The sequence below is a fragment of the Colobus angolensis genome, unplaced genomic scaffold, assembly GCF_000951035.1.
Source record: "Colobus angolensis palliatus isolate OR3802 unplaced genomic scaffold, Cang.pa_1.0 Scaffold231, whole genome shotgun sequence".
NCBI classification, from domain to species: domain Eukaryota; kingdom Metazoa; phylum Chordata; class Mammalia; order Primates; family Cercopithecidae; genus Colobus; species Colobus angolensis.
Window position 1 is genome coordinate 525,071 of NW_012115500.1, and position 22,157 is coordinate 547,227.

Consider the following 22,157-nt stretch of genomic DNA (forward strand, 5'->3'; position numbering starts at 1 on the left):
GCTGAGAAGAATGTATATTCTGTTGATTTGGGGTGGAGAGTTCTGTAAATGTCTATTAGGTCTGCTTGGTGCAGAGCTGAGTTCAAGTCCTGGATATTCTTGTTAACCTTCTGTCTCGTCGATCTGTCTAATATTGACAGTGGGGTGTTAAAGTCTCCCATTATTATTGTGTAGGAGTCTAAGTCTCTTTGTAGGTCTCTAAGGACTTGCTTTATGAATCTGGGTGCTCCTGTATTGGGCGCATATATATTTAGGATGATTAGCTCTTCTTGTTGAATTGATCCCTTTACCATTATGTAATGGCCTTCTTTGTCTCTTTTGATCTTTGTTGGTTTAAAGTCTGTCTTATCAGAGACTAGGAATGCAACCCCGGCTTTATTTTTTCTGCTTTCCATTTGCTTGGTAGATCTTCCTCCATCCCTTTATTTTGAGCCTATGTATTTCTCTGCACCTGAGATGGGTCTCCTGAATACAACACACTGATGGGTCTTGACTCTTTATCCAATTTGCCAGTCTGTGTCTTTTAATTGGGGCATTTAGCCCATTTACATTTAAGGTTAATATTTTATGTGTGAATTTGATCCTGTCATTATGATGTTAGTTGATTATTTTGCCCATTAGTTGGTGCAGTTTCTTCCTAGCATCGATGGTCTTTACAATTTGACATGTTTTTGCAGTGGCTGGTACCAGTTGTTCCTTTCCATGTTTAGTGCTTCCTTCAGGAGCTCTTGTAAGGCAGGCCTGGTGGTGACAAAATCTCTCAGTATTTGCTTATCTGTAAAGGATTTTATTTCTCCTTCACTTATGAAGCTTACTTTGGCTGGATATGAAATTCTGGGTTGAAAATTATTTTCTTTAAGAATGTTGAATATCTGCCCCACTCTCTTCTGGCTTGTAGAGTTTCTGCCGAGAGATCCGCTGTTAGTCTGATGGGCTTCCCTTTGTGGGTAACCCAACCTTTCTCTCTGACTTCCCTTAATATTTTTTCCTTCATTTCAACCTTGGTGAATTTGACATTATGTGTCTTGGGGTTGTTCTTCTCAAGGAGTATCTTTGTGGTGTTCTCTGTATTTCCTGAATTTGAATGTTGGCCTGTCTTGCTAGGTTGGGGAAGTTCTCCTGGATAATATCCTGAAGAGTGTTTTCCAACTTGGTTCCATTCTCCCTGTCACTTTCAGGTACACCAATCAAATACAGATTTTGTCTTTTCACATAGTCCCACATTTCTTGGAGGCTTTGTTCATTTATTTTTACTCTTTTGTCTCTAAACTTCTCTTCTCGCTTCATTTCATTAATTTGATCTTCAATCACTGATACCCTTTCTTCCACTTGATCAAACAGACTGTTGAAGCTTGTGCATACCTCAGGTAGTTCTCGTGCCAAGGTTTTCAGCTCCATCAGGTCATTTAAGTCTTCTCTACACTGTTTATTCTAGTTAGCCATTCATCTAACCTTTATTCAAAGTTTTTAGGTTGCTTGCCATGGGTTTGAACATCCTCCTTTAGCTCAGAGAAGTCTCTTATTACTGACCTTCTGAAGCCTACTTCTGCCAACTCGTCAAAGTCATCTCCATCCAGCTTTGTTCCACTGCTGGTGAGGAGCTGCAATCCTTTGGAGGAGAAGAGGCGCTCTGCTTTTTAGAATTTTCAGCTTTTCTGCTCTGGTTTCTCCCCATCTTTGTGGTTTTATCTACTTTTGGTCTTTGATGATGGTGATCTACAGATGGGGTTTTGGTATGGATGTCCTTTTTGTTGATGTTGATGCTATTCCTTTCTGTTTTTTAGTTTTCCTTCTAACAGTCAGGTCCCTCAGGGGCAGGTCTATTGGATTTTGCTGGAGGTCCACTTCAGACCCTGTTTTCCTGGGTATCACCAGCAGAGGCTGCAGAACAGCAATATTGCAGAATAGCAAATATTGCTGCCGATCCTTCCTCTGGAAGCTTCATCCCAGAGGGGCGTCTGGCTGTATGAGGTGTCAGTCAGCCCCCACTAGGAGGTGTCTCCCAGTTAGGCTACATGGGGGTCAGGGAAACACTTGAGGAGGCAAGTGTGTCCATTCTCAGATCTCAAACACCATGCTGGGAAAACCACTGCTCTCTTCAGAGTGGTCAGACAAGGACGTTTAAGTCTGCAGAGGTTTCTGTTGCCTTTGTTCAGCAATGTCCTGCTCCCAGAGGTTGAGTCGACAGAGGCAGGCAGGCCTTGTTGAGCTGTGGTGGGCTTCACCCAGTTCGAGCTTCCTGGCCACTTCGTTTACCTACTCAAGGCTCGGCAATAGTGGATGCCCCTCCCCGAGCCAGGCTGCTGCCTCACAGTTTGATCTTGGACTGCTGTGCCAGCAGTGAGCAAGGCTCCATGGGTGTGGGACCCACCAAGCCAGGCACGGGATACACTCTCCTGGTGTGCTGTTTGCTAAGATCATTGGAAAAGCCCAGTATTTGGGAGGCAGTGTCCTGATTTTCCAGATACAGTCTGTCATGGCTTCCCTTGGCTAGTAAATGGAAATCTCCCAACCCCTTGTGCTTCCTGGGTGAGGCGATGCCCTGTCCTGCTTCAGCTCGCCCTCCATGGGTTGCACCCACTGTCCAACCAGTCCCAATGAGATGAACCAAGTACCTCAGTTGGAAATGCAGAAATCACCCATCTTCTGTGTTGATCACACTGGGAGCTGCAGACCAGAGCTATTGCTATCTGTCCATCTTGGAACCAATCCCAACAATTTTTTTTAATAACAGTAAAAACAAGAAATTTGAAGCCCCAGAGAAGGCCTGTAAGAAGAGCAAGAAGTCAGGCACAGTGGCTCACACCTGTAATACCAGCACTTTGGGAGGCCAATGCAGGAAGATCACATTAGATCAATAGTTAGACCAGCCTGGGCAACATAGTGAGACTCCGTCGCTACAAAAATGTTTGTCTAAATTAACCGGGCATGGTGGCATGTGCCTGTGGTCCTAGATACTTGGGAGGCTGAAGCAGAAGGATTGCATGAGCCCAGATGTTCAAGGCTGCAGTGAGCTATATGATCTGGCCACTGTACACTAGTGTGGGCAACAGAGCAATACGTTGTGACACATGCACCAAAAAAAAAGAAGCAAGAAAGAACATAGGAATAAACCAGTCTTGTTCACACAGAAATTCTCCAAAGAACTCAGAATTTTTACTCTGTGTTTTTAAATATTGAGAAAATGGAAGACATGTAACTAACAGCATATTTTTAACAACTTAAAAAACCACAGTCATCAAGAGTAATTTAAATGAGCTGAAAGCCAGATAAACCACAACATTCCCCTGTCCCCAAAAAGGACTTTTTAAAATTACAGGAATAGAGAAGAAATAATCCTATTTGTTGATGGTCAGTATTGTTACATTAACACCAAGAGATTAGAGCTATTAAAATCCTAACCTATTCCTAATTTTCCATCAAAAAGCCTGATTTTCCACCACAGAATGCAAATGAGAACCACAATGATATTTCATCTCACACTGGTCAGAACAGCTAGTATTAAAAAGTCAGAAAACAACAGATGCTGGTGAGGCTGTGGAGAAAAGGGACCACTCATATACTGTTAGTGGGAAGGTAAATTAGTTCAGCTACTGCAGAAAGCAGTTTAGAGATTTCTTAAAGAACTTAAAACAGAGAGCTACCATTTGACCCAGCAATACCATTACTGGGTATATACCCAAAAGAAAATAGATCATTACACCAAAAAGACACATGTACTCCTATGTTCATTGCTACACTATTCACAACAGCAAAAATATGGAGTCAACTAGCTGCCCATCAGTGGTGGATCGGATAAAGAAAATGTGGAGGTCAGGTACAGTGGCTCATGCCTGTAATCCCAGCACTCTGGGAGGCCAAGGCAGGTGAATCACAAGATCAGGAGTTCGAGACCAGCCTGGCCAACGTGGTGAAACCCCATCTCTACTAAAAATACAAAATATTAGCTGGGCCCGATGATGGGCGCCTGTAATCCTAGCGGGAGGCTGAGGCAGGATAATCAGTTGAACCTGGCAGGCAGAGGTTGCAGTGAGCCGAGATCGCACCATTGCACTCCAGCCAAGGTGACAGTACGAGACTCCATCTCAAAAGAAAAAGAAAAGAAAGAAGGAAAATGTGGAACACATATACCATGGAATGCTACACAGCCATAAAAAAGAATGAAATTGAGGTCACAGTGGAGCAGGCTGTCACGTGGAGGTGGGGAAGTTTGGCCCATCAGAATGATCACCAAGACACACAAAGGATACGTGGGCCCTGGGCTCCCAGAGAGAAAAAGAAGAAAGTGGTCAAAGAACCAGAGACTCAATACTCAATTTTAAACAATGATGATTACTTTGCCAATGTTTCTCCTGTAAGAGCCACATCCCCCTCTAAAAGTGTGGTCCATGGGAAGGTACCTGAGATGTCTCTAGTGAAGAAAAAGAAGTGTGTCAGCACCCTTTGCGAGGAGCACGTAGAACTTGACACGCTGCGTGCCAGATGGCCAGAGAAGTCACCCAGCCCCAGGAAGCAGGTGCTTGGTCGCTTGGAGTTCCTCCCTGGGGAAAAGAAAAAGAAGAAGTCACCTCCAGCCATGTTCCATGCCTCTGGCGTGAAAACCTCCCCAGACCTCAGACAGGGTGAAGAGGAAACCACAGTTGGCAAGAAGCTCAAAAACCACAAGAAGGAAACAAAGGGGGCCCAGGACCCCTCAGTCCAGGATCCTTGATTCTGCGAGGCTGGGGATGCTGCCGACACCTGCTCAGTGGGGAAGAAGGGTGAGGAACAGGCAACCTTGGGGCAGATAACAGAAGCAGAAGAGCCCCAGGGAACACAGTGGGAAGGTGAAGAAGAAGAAAAAAAAATCCACCAGGAGGGAGATGCCCTCCCAGGCCACTCCAAGCCTTCCAGGTCCATGGAGAGCAGCCCTAGGAAAGGAAGTAAAAAGAAGCCAAAGTTGAGGATCCGGAATACATCCATCCCCATAGGAAATGGCCCTAAGGCCCCCGCAAAGAAAAAGATGAAGTCCAAGAAGGTAGAGCAGCCAATCATTGAGGAGCCAGCTCTGAAAAGGAAGAAAAAGAAGAGGAAAGAGAGTGGAGTAGCAAGAGATCCTTGGAAGGAGGAAACAGACACGGACTTAGAGGTGGTGTTGGAAAAGAAAGGCAACATGGACGAGGCGCACATAGACCAGGTGAGGCGAAAGGCCTTGCAAGGAGAGATAGATGGCGAGTCAGGCAAGACGGAAGCTTCTGAAACCAGGAAGTGGAGGGGAACCCAGTTAGGTCAGTGGGATACTGCTGATTTTGAGAACGAAGAACAGAAACTGAAGTTTCTCAAACTTACGGGTGGCTTCAAAAACCTGTCCCCTTCATTCAGCTGCCACCCCTCTCCACACCCCCCAGCATGATTGCAAGGCCTAACATGGCCCTCAGCTAGAAGGCGGCCGACAGCCTGCAGCAGAACCTGCAGCGGGACTATGACCTGGCCTTGAGCTGGAAGTACAGCCGCGGAGCCAATCTCAGCTTCTCCACCGCCCCCAACAAGATCTTTTATATTCACAGGAACGCTTCCAAGTTAGTCAAGCTGGAAGATTAAACTCTAGAGTTTTGTCCTCTCAAAACTGCCACAATTGCTTTGATTATCCCATTTATGCTGGAGGTTACAAATTTTTTGTGTGAAAAATCAGATCTTGGTGATGACCTTGAGCAGTAGGATATAAATAATTCCCATAAACTTAGCGTTCCAATAATGGAACACTAGGCATAAGTGGGTTATTCAGTTGTGCTGATGAAAGCCATCTGGCAGTTGGCTCACACTGAACACCTGTGGAGACTAAGGACAAGGACAACTATCTTTATGGGCTTGGATGAATTGGGGAGAGGCAGCTCATGTTTCGGGAGCCAGGAGAACAAGTGAGTGGCTAAAACCTCCTGTTTTCTGTGTTAAACATTCCGTCCCTGTTTGAGACATCAGTGTGTACAGATAACCTTTGTTGAGTGTTTAGCAGGTGCTAGGCACATAGTAGTGTTTTCCTTAATGTATTTAATCTTCATAATTATGAAATGGGTGCCATTATTATCCCCAACTTATAGATGAGGCAACTGAGATTCTGGGATAAAGTAATAAAATTCCCTGGGATCACCCAACCACTAAAAACAAACAAACAAACAAAAGAATGAAATCATGTCCTTTGTCCCAACATGGATGGAACGGGAGGCCAAAATCCTAAGCAAATTAGTACAGGAACAAAAAAAACAAATACCAGATGTTCTCACTTATAAGTGGATGCTAAATGTTGAGTACCCATGGTCATAAACATGAGAATAACAGACACTGCTGACTACTAAAGGGGAGGGGAAGGAGAGGGGCATGGTTCAAAAAACTACCTACTGGGTACTGTGATGACTACCAGAGTGTAATATACCCATGTAATAGATCTGTACATGTACCCCCTCTATCTAAAATAAAACTTGGGGAAAAAAAGCATGATTTTCTTCTTTAACACTAAAAGGGATTTTTAAAAATATGATTAAGAGAAACAATGAAAATATGAGATCAGAAAATTGTTGGCGATTAATGAGTTCATATTTTTGCATCTAGATGTGTATCATAAGGCATCAAAGTATTTGAAGATGAAACTGCAGAACTTTCATTAATAATTTCTCATCATATTTTAGCTTTTACTTTAGGTTCAGGGGTATGATAAATTTTAATAAATCTTGAAAAAATGTAATGAATGACAAATGACCAGCGAGAGAAAAATATCCTGAGTGTCAAAAAGGAGTAAAATAGGAGGCCCTGGGCTTTGTATATTGATAAGCTCAATAAGAATTCCTAGAAATATTATAGATAGAATATTAAGCAAATGATTTATAATAAACTTGAGGGCCAGGCACAGTGACTCATGCTTGTAATCCCAGCACTTTGGGAGGCCGAGGCGGATGGATCACTTCAGGTCGGGAGTTCAAGACCAGACTGACCAACATGGTGAAGCCCCGTCTCTACTAAAAATACAAAATTAGCCAGTCATGGTGGTACATGCCTGGAGTCCCAGCTACTTGGGAGGCTGAGGCAGGAGAATCGCTTGAACCTGGGAGGCGGAGGTTGCAGTGAGCTGAGATTGTGCTATTGCACTCCAGCCTAGGCAACAAGAGCGAAACTCTCTCTCTCAAAAAAAAAGGAAAGAACAGCCATCATTACTAGAAAATAACATAAATTCATTAAGAGCAAAAAAATTACATTACATAATGCTTATTTCTTATCTTGATAGGTTAACCAGATTGCTACATCAGGACAATAGAGTAGATAATGTCTTGAGTTCAGCAAAGTACTGATAAGTGCTTTATAATATCTCTGAGGGAAAGAAAGAGAAATTCAAGTAGGATGAAAATAGTCTTGGGAGAAGAGGTACCTGATGGGGGGGCTCCAAAGTCAAGACATGGTGTTTGTAAAGAAATCTGAAAGATAAGGGTAGGACATTAGGAGGTTCTTGTTTAGGGAGTGGGTAGTTCATGCGAGGAATAAAAGAATCAAGATTACCATAGTAATATGTAAATGTACCAAATATAAAGGCTTTCCAGAAATCCAAGTGAGCAAAATCTACTCATTTTCATTTAAGTTCAATCTGAATCAATGGTGTCATTTAGTTCTTTAAAAAGAATGCAGCTTTAGATTGAATACTCCCATTTCAAAGAAAGAGTAGTAATAGACAAAAACACATCTTTATGGCTTTTGTTATTTGGTCAAATATATTCTGAATACCTTGTAATGTGCAGAAAACATCTGTGGCTGCTTACATAATATATGTAGTATAAGTGGATAAAAATAAGCAAAGGTTTGTCTTCCCATTTAACTGAAAGTCCTGGTTAGGATGCAGACTATGCCTGAGTTCCCAGTTCCTGGTACAATGTCTGTAAATATTTGTGATTGATATAATACAGTATAATACAGCGAAAGTAAGATAATGATAGAACAGTGCAAAGAAATTGGAAATGAAGTTAACCCATAAAAATGTATGCCAGAAGGATCTGGGACACTATTACTATTTGTAATGTGGGTCCCAAATTCACCTTTGAGCCTCCTGGCAAGGAAACAAATATGCTAAAAGATCACAGTCTCCAAAACCTAAAACTTCATCCTCTTTGCCAGAAGCAACATGTTAATAGATTTTTCTTGCAGTAAAATCCTGAGAGAAATTTCTCACAGGATGCCTCATTGAGCAAATACAATGTGAAATATGGAGAAATTCTTAAAGTACAGTAAGCTGGTTAAATGTTTTTTACTCCTTCTGAAGGAAATAGCAGAAAATCCAATACAGTTTAGTTAAAGCAATTCCTTTAGGGACCAAAGTAGTAGGGTCCAAGTACACAGATTGCCAGTGGTCAGCTTTGCTCCAGGCCCCGTGGTGTGGTAAGAAAAGTACAAGAAAACAAGTGATTGCATATCCTTGAGACAGTCTTTTTTGAAACCAAACTTTTGCTGTAGCTGGGCAGTATCAAGTTTGAATCTGTATTCCCCCGCAAGAATGGAAAATGCAGATATTTACTGTTGGTGATTAAATGCCAATTCTTTTGCTTACACTGAAGAATGAGAATGAGTCTGAGTCCCACTTTGAGGAATACGGTAACAAACTGGGCAAACGTAAAGAACAGTGACAAGGAGAATGACACATCAGGACATAATTTCGTATGTAAAGTAGACAGCAAACTGGGCTTGGTATACTGAATCTGAAGACCAACAGGGAAGTCATGATAAAACCAGCCTCAAACATCTGAAGAACTCTCTTAGGGAGGAAGGCGCACACGTCCTCTGTGGTCCAGAATCTGACCAAGGAGTAAAGGTCCCAGACAAGGAGAACGAACTCAGGAGAAAATCGTTTTCCAACAGTAGAGCTGTCTGCAACAGGGCTATGCCGCCGTAAAATGATGGGAGGGGCCTGATTGCTGGAGGGGTTTAGAGAGAGACTGCACAAGTGTCTATCAGTGATGTTTCAAAAATAATCCCTGTCCTCAAAGGGAGACTGAATCAGAAATCCTTCTGGCCACACAAATTCTCTGATCCTGGGGTGAGAAGGCATGCTCCATCTCTGTCTACGCAGAGTCCACCAAGTGCTCTGAGGGAAATCTCTTGAACTGTTTATGGGTTCTGTTACCATCTCCTAGCTTGCTTACACTAGCCATAGTCCTCTAAAGAAACACTCTAAGCAAGCAGAAACCATGCTTTCCCATATCCTTCAATTTCCTCTTAACAACCCACATGTAAAATGCAACATTTCATTCTTTAAAAACTGTTCGCTGATGACACTATTTTTAAAACTTCACAGGCCGGGCACGGTGGCTCACGCCTGTAATCCCAGCACTTTGGGAGGCAGAGGCAGGCGGATCACAAGGTCAGGAGATCGAGACCATCCTGGCTAACGTGGAGAAACCCTGTCTCTACTAAAAATACAAAGCAAAACAAAACAAAACAAAACAAATTAGCCAGGCGTGGTGGGGGGCGCCTGTAGTCCCAACTACTCGGGAGGCTGAGGCAGGAGAATGGCGTGAACCCCGGGGGCGGAGCTTGCAGTGAGCCGAGATGGCACCACTGCACTCCAGCCTGGGTGACAGAGCAAGACTCTGTCTCAAAAAAAAAAAAAAAATTCACAGATTTCAGTGACAGTATTTATTGATTAGGGTCTTTGTTAATATTTAAGGTTCATTACACTTTAAAAGGAAAATTGTGCAGCATTCTAATCAAGTATTCCAAGTCACCACTAAAGATACCAAAAATGTCATATTTAATTTTTGCTGCTTTGCAATGGAAGCTGGGGTGTGCTCTGAGTAGATCTCGGGTGCCAAATGCACTTCTCTTGTGGAAACATTATGCATAAAGGATATTTTGCAAAGTACCAAATTTAGAAAGAAAGGTAAATTTAGGATGCCGGAAGAAATAAATGACTCTAGTACTTTCCTCTGCTGATGAAGTTTTGATTTCATTAGGTGGCCTGTCCTCCAGGCAAAGTGCTGTGCTGGGTCAGCTATAGTCTCTAATGTCAGCATGTACACTGCAGTCATCATAATTCATGAAACGGTCTCAAGGTCCCCTGTCAAATGCACTGAAGAGCATACTTCATCAAAGCAGTACTTTAAAATTTATGAAAAGTCAGAAGCAGGGTTGAATTTCCTTTGGAAGTTATTTCTGAAGAATTGTTTTCTTAAAATATTCTATATCTTCTTCCTCTTAGCATCTTTTATTTTAATCCCATGGTTCCATTCCATTTAAAACATTTAAGGGCCAAGCGCAGTGGCTCATGCCTGTAATCCTAGCACTTTGGGAGGCCGAGGCGGGCAGATCACGAGGTCAGGAGATCGAGACCATCCTGGCTAACACGGTGAAACCTCATCTTTACTAAAAATACAAAAAATTAGCCGGGTGTGGTGGCGGGCGCCTGTAGTCCCAGCTACTCGGGAGGCTGAGGCAGGAGAATGGCATGAACCCGGGAGGCGGAGCTTGCAGTGAGCTGAGATCATGCCACTGCACTCCAGTCTGGGCGACAGAGTGAGACTCCATCTCAAAAACCGAAAAAAAAAAAAATGTAAGATCTCCCCTCCCTCAAAACTTTCTTAATAAGTATAACTAACTTACATGGGCCATTATGCCATGGAATGCTTATAGTCTGCCAAAATGCTTGCAGAGAGCACCTTCTAGGTGGAAACGTGTGGTTGCTTCAATCAGCAAAGCCTACTCTGTTGATTTGCCTGTTGTATCACGCTAAGTTCAGGGAGATGTCTACTTTAAACCTCAGCTCCATTTCTCCTTTCTTCATTGCATCATTCACAACTGTTTGTGAGTGCCTGGGGATTGTGCATTTGTGTGAATGACAATAGGGTAACTTGCTGTGGTTCATTCAGCAGAACTTTTCTGAATGTTTTATTTTCACATCATTTTCATTCTTGCTAAATGAATCTGTGCTTGATGCACTAGTTCTGGAAGCTGGACATCATCTGTTATACAAGCACCCATGAGATTCCCAAGTCAAGCTTTTTGTCAAATTAAATCTGACAAACTGATTCTTAATTAACCCACAAGAAATGCTGATGATAGTTTTCTTGAGTAAACATAGAGTCCTTTGAGCTGGTAATATTTAAATTTTTCATAAATTTCCTTCTTTTTCTCTTACAATAATCAGTGCCTTCCAAATAAAAAGTTTTGGATAAAAGATCTAGGTCAAAATGAATTTCCTCAGAAACAAAATATAAATGACTGTTTCAGGCAAAATAAAGGCCAATAGCTGTTCCAGACTAATTTTGAAGGAATATTCATCTTTTGATACGTCGGGATTAATGTACACATGGAAAAACATTCGTATTTTTTAAACTGATCATAAAGCTGACAGGTGCAAAAATGGTCCCTCTTCCAGCCCCACCTTACCAATTCTCAATTACAGATGTCTTAATTTTTGTGTGTGTCATGGGCACTTCAGCAATCTTGTGGAAACGATGAACCATTCCTCAAATACATGTGACTACAAAAGGAAAAAATATGTTGAAATCTATTATTAAAACATTACACAAATTTGCAATATGGCAATGCATATGCTTCTTCATTAAAAACAATCCCTAGCAGTGGGGCTAATCGCTACATAATCTTGAAATGATGAGCAAAATCAATATGCAAGATGAAACAATTATGGTTTCATCTACAACTATAAAATGGGATTTTAAAATCTGTAATTTTCGTGAGCAACAAAGTCACAAGTACTGCTAATACCATCATGATCTATTGTCGTGGTTAGTGAAAGATAAACACATAATTTTTCCCCCCTATGTTCACAACTCCCTAAATTTTACACACAGATCCCCTGGAGGACCATGGACTCCATATTAGGATAGTCTGATCCCAGTGACTCTTGCCTCTGCTTCTACTTGTATTCAACCACTGGAGAGGTGCACTGGGGTCATGGTCAGTCATCAGCCTGCACGGGATCCTCAGAAGCAATGGCATCAGCTGAACCACACACAAACTCCACTATGTCACTGCCAATGAGCCCAACATCTGAACACTGTCACCTTAGAGGGGTCACTCTGTGTCAGTTCAGGGTTTTCTCCAGCCAGAAAGTCTGCCTCTGGCAATGATACCAAGAGCTAATTCAGAGCAGAATGTGTTCATTGTTCTCCATGATGTCATTTGCCAAATGAAAGAAGTAGTTCTAGAATATCCTCCATGCTTATTTACCAAAACTTTATATGCTTTGTCTGCACTGTCAGGATAACATATTCCATACATTTACTTCTTCTGGAGGGGGAAAAATACTTCCATATCTCCAGCTAGAATTTGCACCTGAGATTTAAATCCACATTTCCGCTTGGATGTCTACAACTGGATTTATCCTCTTCTCCCCAAAACCAGTTTCTCCTCTGACTTTGACTTTTCTTCTCCTAACTTGTATGGTCATCTCAGACTTTCCAGCCACCACATCCACTTCCCTGACTCTACTCCTCAATTTACAGCATCCCTTCAGTCTCCCTCTTTATTCCATTCTCATTTCTACTACGTTCATTTACAGCCTAACCTGGATTCACTGTTACCCTTGTTCCTGCCTCTCACGACTCAGATCCATTCTATACACTCTGCTGCCAACTTAATTTTCCCAGAAGGCAACTCTGATGACCCTTTTATCCTGTCCAGAAATCTTCAATGGCTCCCCATTTTCTACTGAACTAAATGCAGACTGTGCTCTATAAGCCTCTCCTCCACTTGGCTCCAGACTCCCAGTTCAGCCACCTGTTTCACCCTGTTCTGCAAACTTTGATAATTCTTGTTCCATGAAACAGAGAGCAAATAATTTGCCTCATTCGTTTTCTGACTTGCTGCCTTTCACATTTTGTACCCTCCTTCTAGGATTCAAATATTAATGAAGAAGGAACTAGCAATAAGGTGTGTTTTGAACACAGACATAGAGATTATAAAACTGTCACTGAGATGCTCTCAAAGGAGGAAAATATCTTAATGATTAAATAATCTCCTGCTCGTTTTCCAAGTGTTTTCTGGTAAACCTGGACTTAGTGGGGAAGGGGAGGGAATATCCAGATAATGGCTACTCGCCAGAGGAGAACATCTCTCACTGTCATCTGATGCCACATCATGCTCCCAACTACCTTAGCAATCCTTGTATTTCACTTTCTCATTTGTAGCTTGGGGGTCAGGTAGGTGCACTGGATTTTGACAACTAGTTTACAAATTTTAGTCCATTAGGACCAACTTAAAACATAATCCACAGTATCCTGAATCATTAGATGCATGAATCAAAAGTAGGATGATGCCAGACACACTTTGGGAGGCTGAGATGGGAGGATCCCTTGAGACCAGGAGTTCAAGACTAGCCTGAGTAACATGGTGAGACCCTGTCCCTACAAAAAATTTTTTTAAAAATTAGCCAGGCCTGCTGGCCTGTGCCTATAGTCCCAGCTACTCAGAAGGCTGAGGTGGGAGGATGGCTTGAACTCTAGGAGTTCAAGGTTAAAGTTACAATGAGCTATGAATGCACCACTGCACTCTAGCCTGGTCAACAGAGAAAGACTCTATTTCTAAAAAAACAAAAATGAGAAATAAAAAAGCATGATGAATCATTAACATCACACACCAGGTTTTTTCCACTAGCAGACTCTTTCCTCTTGGAGACTTCTTCCGTTTAGAATGGCAACCCCTTCCCCCTCAGTTTGAGGAGATAGAGAAGTATCTGCCTGAGCTGAGAATGTTACCACCCATTATCTCTGATGCTTATTCAGCAGCACTGTGTAGAGGCTTAGACTACACAGTGCTTAGATTCTCTTTCTGCTACACAACCTTAGATGAGCTACAAATGTTAATTCTCAGTTTTCATATCTGGAAAATGGGGATTATAATATTTTTTATCCCATAGATTTCTGGGGATAACGTAGAGATAATGGATAATATAAGGAGAATGAGGAGAATGCATTTAAAGGGGGCTTAGCACATTGTCCAGCTTATAGGAACCACTCTATGAATGTTAGTCATTATTATCAGCATAGAAAACATGTTGAGATAAATATAAGGAAACAAGGAATAGATGAGGTGGGGTCAACAAACATTTCTGTGGGCCTTACTGTCCTTGTTGTAACTACTCAGTTCTGCAATCATAGCATGAAAGCAGTCATAGACAATACATAAATGAATCAGTGTGACTGTGTGCTGATAAAACTTTATTTACACAAACAGGCATTAGGAGCCAGATTTGTCCTGTAGGCATAATTAACCAACTCTGGCTATACTGCCCAAACCCTGACCTTTGGGAACTTCCAATCAAGTATGGTAGTAAGTCTTGCAAGACTTTTCAGGGGAAGCAAGGAGGAGTCAGGGACTAACTTCACCATCATCCAGAGGAGCATAGAAACTTGGTATTTTAAGACAGCTTACTGTATGAATTTCCCAGAGATGAACAAAAGTAAAAAATATAGCCTAGAGCAAGTAGCTCAGGTTTTTTGTTTTTTAATCCTGCCTTTCAAATAAGTAACTTCAACTTTGAAACAGAGCCTTCCCTTTTAGTAGACATTTTCCTTGGAAACTCAGCTCCCACCTTGATCCTAGAAGTTACACATTTATAGGAATAAAAATGTCTGTAGATTAATCGGTAGACAATGCCTGATCCTGACTTCTGTTCCTTATCCTTATATATGAATAGACAGAGCTAAGAAGTCATTTATCCAGCAGTTTGACTAAAAAGGAAATGGAAAGTGCATGGATAGCAGAGGAAATCATTCACTTCCTTTTCTATTCTGTTTATTAATATATGATCTTGTTATTAATAACATAAAGGAATAGCAAATGAGAATCCATGAGCAATATCAGACCCTGAAAATGAGCTGGTGGCTCAGTACCAACCAATGAGGACCCTTGATAGTTTAGCAAAGTTGCCAAACAGGGGACAGACTCTGCTCCTTTAAAAGAAGAGTGACTGTGGCGTGTGTTCCCCAGATAGGAGAGCAAAAACATACTTTCTGGGCCTCTCTCAGGATCGTTGTTTGGGAAGGAAGTTGTATGGGAAATTCACAAACTCTTAGATGTTAACATTTAAATGCAGCATGCCACACACAAACTCACAAACACAACCTTTTTTTCATCAATAAAGTTGCAGAGGAGCCCCATTTACACTGTATATCATACTGTATTTTAATATCCAAAATGGCTAGTCCCTTCCAGAGTTTTTATGCCTTAATGTGTGCTAATTTAATGGGCCTGGTGCTTTATTCATTTGAAGCAAGAAATTAAGTCTGTGATAATAAAGCAAGGTTCTTATCAGATTTCTCTTTTTTGTTGTTTTACAGTTTTCTCCTCGTCTTTGGTTGCTTGATTTTGTCAGTGTTTTCTACCATCCCTGAGCACACAAAACTGGCCTCAAGTTGCCTCTTGATCCTGGTAAGTGAAACATGAACAAGAACGTACCTGAATGTTATATAAGAACTGCCTATAACATTTGTACTATGCATCTTATCCTACAAAAAAATTCTATCTAAAAAAGAGTTACTGTGAAATATAAAAGTTTCAAAGATTACTGAAACATTTGTCCACCAACTTAACATGTAGTCAATCCTTAGAAATACATAGAAATGTTCAGGATTGCTATTACACAGCAATATGTGGTGTTATAGATATATCATAAATAGAAGGCAATGTTAGAAAGCAGTTTTGAGTATGTTTATCTATGCTAATAAACAAATTATATAAGAAGAGTCACTATCTATAAGACCTCTCATTACATTGTGAAAGACTATAGAGTAGAGAGCATTTTCCAATAACTGTAATTCGTCAGTAGCTAAATATAATTGGCCAAGAACTATGAACATATGGCACCTCATAAGAAAATAGAAGGCTCCTTCATGCTCTTTTCAACCAACAGACTGCATTGTGAATTTTGCTGCTAATGCAGTTACCTGGTGATAAATTCTGCAGTTTGCTCTGTTCCCATTATGCTGTCAATCCTCAAGCACACAGAATTGCTCAATTCACTTTAAAATGGAAAAAGACCCCAAGATAATTTTATCAGAATTATTCTGAGCCTTTTAAGCTCTCATACTTTCTATTACAACTAAACTATAGCACTGTACAGTCAAATCACATCTGATTGAAAGTTTGGTTCATTTTCAACTATTTTAACCCACTCACTTTGTCCAAAAGTATCAGATTTGACAGTCTTAGAGCTATTTGAATGAACTACAAACTGGAACAGCTGACTGTTTCTGTAGAGCCTAGGGGTATACAGAAGCAGGGGGAGAAAAATGGTAAGATGGTTTATGTGCCCTAATAAGCAGAGATTGGTTGTGTTACAGCAATAAATATTGAATATGAAAAAATTGTTACTACCATGAAGGCAGAAACTGAAAGATTTCAACTCATATAACCTGAGAGAAGGGCAGATGCTTTTCCTACCTTTGCTTTCAGATGGCTAGTTTGTACTTAAGGTTGCTAAGACATCATCAAGTCTTTCAGTGCAATATCAGGGATAACTCATTTTGAATCTGTAATGAATCTCTCTCAATTCATTTGCATACAAATTGTGCTCCAGCAGCATATTGCTCACGTTAAGGTTACTGTTTCAAAGCCCAACGTAGAGAACAGATAGACCAAAGAGCACATCAGAGATCTGTTCCATTTGCAAGCTTTCCCTTTGGGTAGAAAGTAGGGTTTTAACCTCGTCCACCCTTTTCATAACAACAAATGATCTGAGCCCAGGGGCTAAGGTATAGCTGGCTTTTAGGTCCACATATAGAACCTCAACCAGGAATTTTAGACTGAAAATATAAATCTGATTTTTAAACTTGAAAACAAAAAACGATCTACTGCATGACCAATATTAGGAATAAATCAATCATTAGGAATCTCATGAAAAGATTTCTTTCAGAGCCAGGTCAAAAATCCAAAATGCTAGATTTATATCCTCCAAACCTCTGAAATATAAATTCTGTCATTGCTAATGAATTTCTAAATAGTCCAAAGAAACCCATGTAATTTCAAAGTCTAAAACTGATTAGTATCTTGACTTTTAAAACCTGTTGAATAGTGAATAGATCAGAGTTTAGTAAGTAGAGTGCATTTAGTAGAAAATAAAAATGTAGATGTCAGTCTTGAATGCTTTCAGATTTAGCAAGGTAGAAATGAGTTCCTCTATGCAGATGAGGCCTTTGTTTTGAACAAGTGGTTAGTGCTACAGATAGATACTCGCAGAAACCTATTGCAACAAGGCTTTCTGTAGGGACAGGGTTTGTTAATCCTACTATCTTTGTGCTATAGCAATACATTGTCAAAGTATATTCTCAAAACCTACCTAGAAATATGCAGACTGCATTGCAGAGCTAAGATTTACCAACAATATTCTTCACCAATGTTTTCTCCAAAATCTTTTTATTTGGACAAAAAAATTCAAATACGGTCTTTATTTTACTTTTTCTTTAGCTAGCAATTAGTAAATTAGGAAAGCATTAATATTTTCATTATTTTTCACAATGAGTTAACATAGTATATTACAAAAGTTCAATCACTTGTAGAAAACTGGGAAAAGTCAATCATTAAGATGACAAATCCTAATAATTTAAGGAATCTCTTATTTATTACCTTTTAACATGTATTTTTGTGACAGTTACTATGATTTCAAAGTCACAGAACTCATAGAACACAATTCTGATTAGCAGTAAAGTTCCCAAGATGAGATATATTGAAGGAATTACCATCCAAAGGAAGAAAAATGGTTATTATTCAAGTAGTAAAAAGGAATGGCTTTTAAAATGTTTGCAAGACCAGGCACAGTGCCTCACGCATGTAATCCCAACACTTTGGGAGACCAAGACAGGCAGATCACTTGAGGTCAAGAGTTTGATACCAGCCTGGCCAACACAGTGAAAGCCCATCTCTACTAAAAAATACAAAAAGTATCTGAGTGTGGTGGCACACACCTGTAATCCCAGCTACTTGCGAGGTCGAGGCAAGAGAATAGCTTAAACCCAGGAGGCAGAGGTTACAGTGAGCGAGGATTGCGCCACTGCACTCCAGCCTGGGCAACAGAGCAAGACTCCATCTCAAAAATGAATAAAATAAAATGTTTGCAAAAATATACAATAAATCCACATCTGTACACTTTTTGTGTATACTGTTGATGTATAAAGACAACACCAGAGGTGTACATTTAGAGCTATGTATAAATCCTGTATCAGAATTGTGTATTTTTTCATAACTTCTGTCCCTTTTGGGTTTTTTAACATTTTAAAATATGTTCAGATATTCCCTAAAATTCTATTTCTGTGCAAGTAAAAGGCACTCACACTTGTGACAGGGAGCACACAACAGGGAAACCTGACTCGTAGACAGAACCCTCTTTGACACTCACTCTTTTCCACCTAATTGTTCCCTTGAGGCCACCAGCGTATTAGATGTAGGCCATCTCTTTAGACATGTCTTGCTTGCCTCCTAGGGCCCCCATAAAGACTTTAGCTGTCCATTCCACATCCAAAAGGGAAGTCTCCCCTCATTTCCATCCAGAATGGCACTGCCAACACTCTTGTAAACTTGTAACTTCGCAAACTTGCCTTGGTTAAAAGCCAAATGAATACCTGTGTTAATTTGCTCATTTATTCTTTTCAGTTGTGGGAACTGAGGTTTCAGGCTATACAACCAGGTTCCTTATTTCTCTCCATAGAAGCAGTAGCATATAGACTTAAGAATGTGATACAGACTGTAGTCAGGCTCCATGAATTCAAATTTCACTCGTGTCCCGTTTTAGCTGTGTGGTTTGGAAAATCACTCCACTGTGCCTTAGTTTTCTTATCTGTTAAAAGTGAATAGTAGGATTCTAGAAGAAAGACAGAGTAGGAAGCACCAGGATTCTGTCTCCCCACCTAAACAACAACTGCACTGGCAGAATTTGATGTAATTCAGTGGATGGAACTCTGGAATCTATGGAATGTTTGCAACTTTCAGAGGAAGGCTTAGATGGTAAAATTGCAGTTAATTTCGGTCCATTTCAGCTCTTAGCACAGTGATAGCTACCCATCCCCTACACCCAGGCCCATTGCAGGCAGCTGTGCACATGTTCCAGGAGGGACCTGAACACAGCTTATACGAGCCAGGATGGGCAAAAAGAACCCTGTCCTCCAAATATCAGAAAGCTGACCTTGGATCACTAATTGCTGCTTCTGATCATGGAGGAGCAGACAAAAAATGTGGCAGCCATTGTTGCTGCACCTTCACCCATTGCTGTCAGCGCCCCCCCCACCCCCCACCAGCAGAAGTGACTTCCAGGGGATTAAAAGGGTCCTCCCCACATCCTTCATTTTTCTTTTTTCCTTTTTTGGAATACAGTGTGTAAAGATGTAATTATTTGACATTAATAACGGAAAGGAGTAGGGCTAGAGATGTAAAGGAACAGTGTTTTTCTATGCCATTAAAGTTAAACTGGTATAAATTCAAATTAGAGTGTTATAACTTTAGGGTGTTAATTTAATTCCCATGGCAACCACAAAGAAAATAGCTGTAGAATACACACAAGGAGAAATGAGAAAGGAATTCAAACATTTCACTATGAAAAAAATGAACTAAATACAAAAGAGGGTAGCAATGCAGGAAATGAGAAACAAAAAAAAGCTATAAAGTATATACAAAACTTTGTATATAGTTTTGTATATATAGTATATATACTATATATATAGTTATATATAGTTATAGTATATATAGTATATATAGCCAAATGATGAAAGCCTCTCCTTATCAGTAACTAATTTAAATGTAAGTGGATAAACGTTTCTAATAAAAACCAGTGATTGGCAGAATGGATAAAAATACATGATTCAACTATGTATATGCTTAGTACAAGAGACTTACTTTAGATTCAAAGACACAAATGCATTGACAGTAAAAGGGTGGAAAAGATATTTTATGCAAATAGTAAACAAAAGAGAGCAGAAGTGGCTATACTAATATCATACAAAATAGACTTTAAATCAAAAAAGTTATGAGATAAAGAAGGGCATTATATTAATAAAAGATTTAATACACCAAGAAGATGTAATAATTATAAACATTTATGTACCTAATAACAGGTCATAAAATACATGAAGCAAAAACTGACAAAATTAAAGGGAGAAATAGATAGTTCTACAATAATAGTTGAAGGCTTCAATACCCCACTCTCGATAATGGATAGAACAACCAAACAGAAGATAAGTAAGAAAACAGAAGACTTAACACAATAAACCAACTAGGTCTAACAGACTATACAGAACACTGTACCCAATAACAATACCATAAACATTCTTCTCAAGCACACAAGGACATTTTCCAGCACAGGACATTATGTTAGCCCCATGTTAAGTCTCAATGACTTTAAAAGATGGATACCACATGAAGTATTTTTTCCAACCACAATGGGATGAAGTTAAATATCAATAACAGAAATAAAACTGGAATATTCAAAAATTAAACAGCATGCTTTTTTTTTTTTTTTTTTCCTTGAGGCAGAGTCTCACTTTGTCACCCAGGCTGGAGTACAGTGGTGGGATCTTGGCTCATTGCAACCTCTACCTCCTCGGTTCAAGAGATTCTCCTGCCTCTCAGCCTCCTGAGTAGCTGGGACTATAGGCACACACCATCAGTCCCTGCTAATTTTTTTCATTTTTAGTAGAAGCAGGGTTTCACCATATTAGCCAGGCTGGTCTTGAACTCCTGACCTCAAGTGATCCACCCACCTCAGCCTCCCAAAGTACTGGGATTACAGGTGTGAGCCACCATACCCAGCCTAAACAGCATACTTTTAAACAACCAGTGGGTCAAAAAATAAGTCTTAGAAATTAATGAAAACAAAACACAACCTGCCAAAACTTATGGGACACAGTGAAAGTTGTGCTAAGATTAAAATGGATAGCTATAAATGCTTACATTAAAAAAAAAACAAATATCTCAAGACAGCAACTTCATTTTACAACTTAAGGAGCTAAAAAATGAATACACTAGACCCAAGCTAGCCAGAACAAAGGAAACAATAAACATGGATAAATGAAATAAAGACTAGAAAAACCATGAAGAAAATCAATGAAACCAAAAGTTGGCTGTTAGTAAAGGCTGACAAAACAAACAAGCCTTTATATAGATGAACTAAGAAAAAAGGATACTCGAATTAATAGAATCAGAAATGAAAATGGGAACATTGCTACTGATTCTACAGAAATGAAAAGGACCATAAGAGAGTACTATGAACAATTGTATGACAACACATTGGAAATCTAGATGAAATGGACAAATTTGTGGAAACACAAAACCTACCAAGACTAAATCACAAAGAAATAGAAACGGAATAGAGCTATAAGTAGTAAGGAGATTGAATCAGTAATCAAAAATCTTTCAACAACAACAAAGAAGCCCAGGATCTGATGGCTTCACTAGTGAATTCTAACAAACATTTAAAGAACTAATAGCAATCCTTCTGAAACTGTTCCAAAAAAATAAAGAAGAAGCAACACTTCCTAACTAATTCTATGAGGCATTACTTTGATGCCAAAGACACAAGAAAAAGAAAACTATAGACCATTATTTCTTATGAACATTAGTGTAAAAATCATCAACAAAATGCTAGTGTATTTAGCAGCATATTAAGAGGATTATACATCTTGGCCAAAGGAGATTTAGTCCTTCAATGAAAGAATGATCAACAGACAAAAATTGATCAATGATATAGGCCACATTAACAGAATGAAGGGAAAAAGCCCCCTAATTATCTCAATTATGCCAGAAAAAACATTTGAAAAAAATTCAGTGCCCTTCTATGATTAAAAAAAAAAAAAAAAACTCCACAAACTAGGAATAGAGGAAAACTACCTCAACATGACAAAAGCCACATATGAAAAACCCACAGCCAACATCACACCATAAAGATGAAAGACTAAAACTTTTCCTCTAAGATCAGGAAGAAGGCAGAGATGTCTGCTTTTGCTGGGTCTATTCAACAAAGTACTAGACGACTGTACTAATTGCTAGCTACAGCAATTAGGCAACTATTAAATAAAAGAAACAAAAGGCATCCCAATTGAAAAAGTAAGTAAAATTATCCCTGTATACAGATGATGTGCTCTTATATGTAGGAACCCCTAAAGATTAAAAAAAAAAACTGTAAGAAATAATAAATAAATTCA

At 39.8% G+C, this 22,157-nt stretch overlaps 1 protein-coding gene and 1 pseudogene across 2 annotated transcripts in view; both read left to right on the forward strand.

Annotated features, from left to right (window-relative positions):
- The window catches only part of KCNQ5 (potassium channel, voltage gated KQT-like subfamily Q, member 5), a 561,810-nt gene that overhangs the window by 349,232 nt on the left and 190,421 nt on the right, over positions 1-22,157 (forward strand). For both annotated transcript variants that reach the window (XM_011944426.1, XM_011944425.1), the window contains exon 2: positions 15,312-15,402. Coding sequence is in view for 1 of the 2 variants with exons in the window: in XM_011944425.1 (XP_011799815.1) it covers positions 15,312-15,402 (91 nt within the window). In the remaining variant the exon portion in view is untranslated. The remainder of the gene's footprint in view (positions 1-15,311; positions 15,403-22,157) is intronic.
- On the forward strand, positions 4,224-5,661 carry LOC105513539 (annotated as a pseudogene).